The sequence below is a fragment of the Lactuca sativa genome, chromosome 5 (genome assembly GCF_002870075.4).
Source record: "Lactuca sativa cultivar Salinas chromosome 5, Lsat_Salinas_v11, whole genome shotgun sequence".
Lineage (NCBI taxonomy): Eukaryota > Viridiplantae > Streptophyta > Magnoliopsida > Asterales > Asteraceae > Lactuca > Lactuca sativa.
In genome coordinates, this window is record NC_056627.2 from 222180411 (window position 1) to 222188460 (window position 8050).

Sequence of the window (8050 nt, forward strand, 5' to 3'; positions counted from 1 at the left end):
GCTGATTTCGCCTCGCCGACGACTGTGGGCTCAACTGACATCATTGGAGACTGCTCAAATTTACGTGCCCTAGGTCCAATTAAGGTGTTCCTGTTGAACCGATTTAGGCCAAGTGAACTTCCCGGTTGGCCAGAGAACGCTGTAACAGAAGAGAAAGAGCAGAAGAAAGTCGACACAAGGGGAAGAAGCGCCTGGTAGCCATGAATCTGATGCTAAGTTGAACACATTCAAGGGTTTCTCACCTACTGAAGTTTCTCAAGTCGAACACAAGGTAAAATCTCAAGCTTCTCAAGTTATATGTAATGTTTTTATCCCCTTCTTTCATCTTGCTAACATTTTCTCTGCTTTTTATCCCAAACTTTCACCTTGTCCTCAAGGTGAAGAAAGGATTGGCTAACCATGTATGTATAATGTCAGTGGCCTAAGAAAAGAGACGAAAAATCGCTCAAAATACTCTTAATCAAACTCCCCTGTGAGATGTTTCTCTTCAGGTTCTTCGAACCCTGGTCTGGTAGAACGTAATTTGTTTGTTTTCTGATTGTACTTATGAAATTATGAAATCGTGTGGTATCTTTCATTTCGATTGGGGGTATGTATGGACGATTTTTAATAGGGATTGAGATTATGAAATCATGGTTAAAGCATTCATTAAACCCTAAATGTAGATGTCTGAGTAGAGATTTATTTTTGAATTGTTGAGAAATTCTGCAAGGACACTTGATCTTCTTAAGAACATAGAAAAAAGTTCTAAGTTGTTTGACTTAATTAGTCAAAAAGCATCTTATTCTGGAACCAAAAGACTTGTTAGATCATATTAAACATTGAAAGTGTTTGTATTTATGAAATCAGACACTGATTCATTTTGCATTTTGATCATCACACAACCTCTTCATTTGTAACGCACTAAATTACTACTTCCTTTATCATATAAAATTCAAACACTTACTTCCTTTATCATAGAAACTACCCTCCATATACGCTACTTCCAAACATACATACATACATAATACATAGCCACACACATGTTCAATTCTTTTGGTCTCTCGCACCTTTCTAAAACCAAAATATATACACCAACTTATCTTACTATCTTGTTTTATGAATATTAGAATACATACCACTTTACAATGTTTATTTACAGCCAAGGGTCAGATTCAAAAACCACATTAAAACATGGGTTCTTAAATAATTATAATTTGTATAAACATGAGCATGCCTAATAAGGCAAGCCTATCTTCAAGTTCTTTTCTGTACACCTGTATCAAACCACTGCCATCTGTAACTTGAAGCTTCTCATTTAACATTGTCTTGTATTCATCATCTCTATCTTCTAAACCACGCATTAGTTCAACCTGTTCAATACAAACACCACATCATTTGTTGGTAATCACCATAAATTTATGATGTTGTGTCTTGTCCTAATGGGGCCCACATCATTAGAGCATATTAAACATTGAAAGTGTATGTATTTATGCTTCTAACTATTTTTGCTTGTAGGACTATTGGCAAGAGGATTAAAAGTGCATTGATCTGGTTGGTAACTACAGTAGTATGTGGCTTGGTGCTGTGCATCTTATACGGTTAGTAAAATTAGATCACCTCGCTGTGTATATTGATGCTCTTTGTTTGCTGTGTTGTGTATTTGTGTTAGGGAATTGTGATTTTTTATGATAATAAAGTTTTCACTCTCTCATTCGCCCATGGATCAGCCAAGCAATGTGATTGTGTGAGCATTAAAACATTGTCTTTAATATTTTCAATTGCCTCATTAACTATGTGGAATTGTGTTTATCTTTTTTCTAGGTATTTTTTTTCTTAATTTATATGTTATTTCCAACCACAACCAATAATATTTATTTCTGCAAACAAATGTGGCACGCAAATAGTCGGCATAAACAATTACCTTTTGTGGTGGCTGAGAACACCATAGCTCCAGCTCCGCTAAACCGGCTTTCACAAATTCCCCATTTTTGAAGGTACAACGCTCGTGATGCGTAAGGAGACTACATAATGAAGACAACTTCAAATGAATATAAATGATGGAAACAATGGAAATGAAAGAGAAAAAAATCTAAATTTGCGTAATAAAACACCTATTAAAGAGTTGTGTATTAATATAGGAGAAAACTTGAGCTAATATCTCCTGAACAATCATTGGAGGCACCTGAAATGCAATTATTTGAGAAAATCTCGTAAACAAAACTTTTTGGACAATTTTAATTTGTAAATTTATTAATTAATTTATTCCTACAAGAAACATTTTCACTTATGATCAAATGCAATTAGGAGTAGAAGCTACTTTTAGTCATTTAGAAGGTTGATCTCCCTGGTTTCCCATGCAAGTAGGTATGATGGGCATTGCCAAAAAAATTAGCTTACATGGAAAAAATTAATATTCTAGCTTTGCATTTTGTATACTTATAATATGATTGATGAATGAGATGTTTCTAGGCTTTGACATAATCTGACTGTGGTTAGTTTCATGGTCACACTAAAGCATAAATGGGCATGATTTATGAGTTGACAGCATTGCTTGCTTTATGAAAATGTGATTTTTAGTTACTTTAATGAAGTCTTTTCAAGAAACTTACAACATTAGAGTTTTAGAAAGCTCTTAGGCGATTTTAACAACTAAAAAGTCTTTTTAATTAGATTTATGAGTGATTTAATGTGAATTTTTGAAGATCAGGTACTTTTATCTCGTATATAAAAAGAGCAGCTGAGAGCAAAAAGCTATTTTTTATAGTAACATCAATGTATGCATCAGTTATCACAGTACCATGATTTTTTACCCCTATATTAGAATGAATACGATTCCATTTGGTTGTTTCTCTTGAATATATATGCATGCCAGTGTCTTGTCCCACCAATGTTCAAATTCTTAGAGCCAGAAGCAACAAACGCATGCTTCAAAGTATAATATCCAATCTTGCCTTAAGTGAACCTTTCTTCACACATAACTTGCTAAATTCTAATGTTCGTTAATTTTTTTCATAATTGTGCATTGCAATATGCATATAGTTACAATGAGTTACAATTTTTTTGTTACTTGCTGCAGGCTCAAAGGGTGATAAACCAACATTTTCTGCTATAAATTACACTGATATTCCACATACTCAGGTAAGAAAAGGTATTTATTTTTAATCTATCTATTTTTTAGGGTACATAAGTTTTTTATTTTTCATTTTCTAATATAGATTCTATTATATTATTTTGATTAAAAATTCATTTTTGTGAATATTCGTTTAAAATATCCAAGCCTTTTTAACTTAACATTAAAAATAATCAAAAGCCTAACATATATTGTACATACTCTACAAGCAATACATATAACATATAGCTCAACAGAATGAGATTAAAAAGAATGTCATCCAAAAAGCTTCTTGCTACTCTACAAGCAATACATATAACAACTGCACCTCTTCTTTTCTAACAGATCCATCATGTTCACCCTTTAACAGGATTCATACAAATCAATTCAATCATATTATAACAAAAACAATAATTAATCTATAACTAAAGTTATTATAGATAATAAAAACAACCTTGAGAAACAGAGAGTTTACCTGTGACTGTGAGTTACCTTGATTAGGTTGCAGTTGTGCTCCTTCTTTTCTAACATATCTTTTATAGATCTTAGGTACTCACCCTTTCATAGGATTCGTACAAATCAATTCAATCATCTTTATATAATAATAAAATGATAATTAATCGATGTGTGATGAAAATTTTACTAACCTCAATCTGCCACATTAAATCAGGAATGGAAACAAGTAGAAACATCAACTCATTAACCAACAAAGACAGAAGAGAAAGAAAGAAAAAAAAAACAACAAAGAACAACCATACCTATAGGAAGTTCTTATGCAGTATTAATCACAAATAACATCAAACATAAATATTTATACATTTTTAGAATGTAACTGTCAACTGACAGTTAATACCTAATTATGGAAGTTACTTTCTATCTAACTAACACAACTTTCACTAATTCCCACTCTTAAAAATACGTGAAACCAAATATCAAATGCATGTATTTATATTTGTAAGATTGGGCTTGGAGCAATCTATATTTATTAAAGAATATATTACAGTTAGATAATTACATATTGAAAAATAAAGCTAATTTTAAACAGATTGACCACCCAAGGGTAAAAAGGTCACACACATAAATTATGAAGTAACGGGTTTGCAGGTGGTTTTGTGTTGGACACCTGTTTAGCCCATTTCTAACTTTCAAATTTCTGCAAAAGATCATATTCAAAATTTTAAAAGTATTTCTAATTTTCAAATTTTTGTAAAAGTTCATAAAATTTTATAACAAACACATAAAAATATTCAAACAAGCTGAAAAAGTAACTGGATGCTGAAAAAGTAATTGATAACCTATACAGTTTTGGTCCCTGCTTCAGTTTTGTCACTGTACAGTTTTGGCCCCTGTACAATTTTTTTGTCCCTGTATAGTTTTGGCCATGTACAGTTTTGTTTTTGCATAGTTTCTGTCCCTAAACATGCGTAATCATTGTTGCTTTAAATGGTAAATAATTATGTAGGTTGGCAACAAATGTTTAATGGATAAATCATGGATTTCCTCTAGTAGATTATCAAATGTATATGATGAAGGTGTGAATGCTTTTCTAGAGTTTGCACAAACTAATAATCCAAAGTTAGATGTTATTCCATGCCCTTGTGTAAATTGCATCAATTTGTGTCACCACTCAATTGACAATGTCCGTTATCATTTGTTTGCCCACGGCTTCGATGAGAATTATAAGATTTGGTCTTTCCATGGAGAAAAACAACCCAATAGTGATTCTAGATGCCCTAACAATTCCATTCCTCCTGATGCTATTTATACAAAGGATATGCTTCATGATGCCTTCAAATACGTAGACGATGAACCTGATTCGTTGAAATCACTTCTTGAAGAGTGTGATAAGCCACTTTATGTAGGGTCAAAGTATAATGCACTTAGTGGATTATTGAAATTCCAACATTTGAAGGGTCAATTTGGATGGTCTGATGCTAGTTTTGATGCTTTGTTGTCTGTCCTAAAAGATATCTTTCCATTAAACAATACCATCCCTAACTCGATATATGAGTCCAAGAAGTTGCTAAAAGGAGTAGGTCTACAATATGAGAAGATTCATGCATGTGAAAATGATTGTGTTCTATTCTGGAAAGAACATAAAGATGCTTCTCAATGTCCAACTTGTGGCACTTCTCGTTGGAAGAAGAATTCCAAAAACGTACCTTCAAAAGTTTTGTGGTATTTTCCTATCATCCCTAGATTTAGAAGAATGTTTTCAATACCACAAATTGCACATGACTTAACTTGGCATGCACAAGTTCGGGTCAATAATGGGAAGCTTACTCATCCTCGCGATACCCCTTCTTGGAAGCTTGTTGATAACACGTGGAAAGAATTCGGACAAGAAAAACGAAATCTTAGATTAGCCTTGTCTGCTGATGGTATCAATCCACACAAGTCATTATGTTCCAAGCATAGTTGTTGGCCGGTTATCGTAATAACATATAATCTACCCCCTTATTTGTGTATGTCAAGAAAATTCATGATGTTGACTCTGTTGATATCCGGGCCAAACCAACCTGGTAACAATATTGATGTCTACTTGGCACCATTGATAGAAGATCTAAAGCTCTTGTGGGCAACTGGCGTTGAGACTTTTGATTCTCATAAGAAAGAATACTTCAATTTAAGAGTAATATTACTTTGGATTATAAGTGATTTTCCAGCGTATGGTAATCTTTCGGGGTGTGTTACCAAAGGTTATTATGCTTGTCCAATATGTTCAAATAATACTTGTTCACAATGGTTGCCAAAGTCCAAAAAAGTATGCTTCCTTGGGCATAGAAGATTCCTACCACTTGAACATCCTTTTCGCAAAAGAAAAAAACATTTCAACAATCAACAGGAGCACGATTTTATGCCACAACCATCATCAGGTGAAGAGATTTATGACTATCTGGCGGGATTTGAGACTACATGGGGTAAGAAGATAAAGCCAAAGAAGGTAGTATCGAAGAAGGTAGGATCAAAGAATATAAAGTTAAAGAAGATAAAGTCAAGGAAGGGAGCGTCAAAGAAGGAAACGCCAAAGAAGGAAAAGACAAAGAAGAAAAAAGAAAGTATCGACGAGAGATCTAAATTTTGGCATAAAAAGTTGATTTTTTTTTAACTTGAATATTGGAAGAAGTTGCCTGTTCGCCATCAGTTAGATCTCATGCACATAGAAAAAAATGTGACCGAGAGTGTTTATGGGACAGCGTTGAATTTGCCTCACAAGACGAAGGATGGATTAAAAGCACGACAAGATCTTGAAGCGTTAGGCATCAAGACTGAATTACGACCTGAACCAAAAGGGGATCGACATTGGCTTCCGCCTGCCAAGTACACATTGAATTCTACAGAGAAACATCTATTTTATGAAACCCTGTCTAACATAAAAGTTCCTTATGGGTATTGCTCTAATTTCAAGAATCTCGTGTCGGATGATGTTTCAAAGATGAATGGTTTGAAGTCTAATGATTGTCATGTACTAATGCAACAACTTCTTCCTTTTGCAATCAAAGGGGTGTTAGATGTGAAGCTGCGGAGAACAATCCTAAGCCTGTGTCATTTTTTCAATGAGTTGTGTAGTAAAGTTGTTAATGTTAGTAAGCTAGGCAAGTTGCAAAGTGACATCGTATTAACATTATGTTTGTTAGAGAAGTACTTTCCTCCTTCATTTTTCGATGTCATGACTCACTTGATGGTGCATTTAGTTAGAGAGGTGAGGTTGTGTGGCCCGGTTCATTTTAGGTGGATGTATCCATTTGAGAGATACATGAAAACACTTAAAGGGTATGTAAGAAATCATCATCGACCCGAGGGTTGCATTGCAGAGTGTTATGTGGCAGAGGAGGCCTTAGAACTTTGTTCAGACTACTTAAAAAACAAGAAATCAATTGGCAATCCTCATGAACGTGTTGATGAAAGAATTCGCAGTGGCAAGCCTTTATCAAAGGTTACAATTGATGCTGTAGATGCTTAGTTACTTGATCAAGCTCATCTTTATGTATTACGAAACACTGTTGTTGTGGAGCCGTATATAGAGTAAGAATTACATGAAACTGTATACTTTTATACCATTATCTGTCATATAAAACATTCTTCTAACTTGTAATACACTTCAGGCAACATATGTTGGAATTGAAGGATTTGAACCCCCGTCATGCTCGCAAGAGTACATGGTTGCAGAGCCAACATAGTCGGACATTTATTAGTTGGTTTAAGAAAGAGGTTTGTTTTTAAAATAAGATTGTTAGAATTACAATATTTTTAATTATTTTTTTGAATTACATTAATTAGATATTTTTCTATTAGGTTGGAAAACGTTTGGCTAACGGGGAAGATATTTGTGATGATGTTCGTTGGTTGGCCAAAGGGCCTAATTTTGTTGTTACTAAATATAACGGTTTTGGCATAAATGAATATCATTTTCATACAACATCTCGAGATGAGTCTAGAACAACTCAATGCAGTGGAGTGTCTTTAGTTGCACATACTATGCAGATTGCTAGTGCAAAAGACTCCAATCATGTGTATGGTGTTGTTACTTACTTCGTCCGTATAAAGGAGATATGGGATCTTAATTATCACATGTTTAGTAATCCTGTGTTCATGTGTGATTGGGTTGATAGTCGTGGAGTAAAAAAGGATGATTTAGGATTCACGGTAGTTAACTTTGATAGGCTTGGTCAAAAGTCTGAACCCTTCGTATTAGCTAGTCAAGTCAAACAGGTTTTTTATGTTCAAGATCAACAAGATGAGAATTTGCATGTTGTTGGATTCACACCTCATAGGATGTACAAGTATGGATCAAATGGTGAAACTGATGATATGTTGGAATTTGATGTTACTTTTGATTTAACACAAGACTCCGCTTTATTAGACCTTGATGATGATTTTTGGTGTACGCGTCCGGATGGCGAGGGCATATTAGTTTAAATATTTTTTTTGCAGAATAATAAAGTTTTTGGTATGTTT

At 34.0% G+C, this 8050-nt stretch overlaps 1 protein-coding gene across 1 annotated transcript; it reads left to right on the forward strand.

Moving 5' to 3' along the window:
• The first annotated feature begins 2276 nt into the window (after window positions 1–2276).
• Window positions 2277–7055, forward strand: LOC111878152 (uncharacterized). The gene is made up of 4 exons (XM_052763590.1): window positions 2277–2316; window positions 3059–3120; window positions 4554–6035; window positions 6219–7055. Exons 1-4 carry the CDS (start codon window positions 2277–2279, stop codon window positions 7053–7055), a joined length of 2421 nt encoding a protein of 806 aa, XP_052619550.1.
• The last annotated feature ends 995 nt before the right edge of the window (window positions 7056–8050 follow it).

Bases quoted from the DNA above. Each gene is read 5' to 3' on its own strand.
- LOC111878152 (XM_052763590.1), top strand. From the start codon at position 2,277: ATGCAATTAGGAGTAGAAGCTACTTTTAGTCATTTAGAAG. The intron at 2,317-3,058 runs GTTGATCTCCCT...TACTTGCTGCAG, and splicing joins TACTTTTAGTCATTTAGAAG to GCTCAAAGGGTGATAAACCA. The intron at 3,121-4,553 runs GTAAGAAAAGGT...ATAATTATGTAG, and splicing joins CTGATATTCCACATACTCAG to GTTGGCAACAAATGTTTAAT.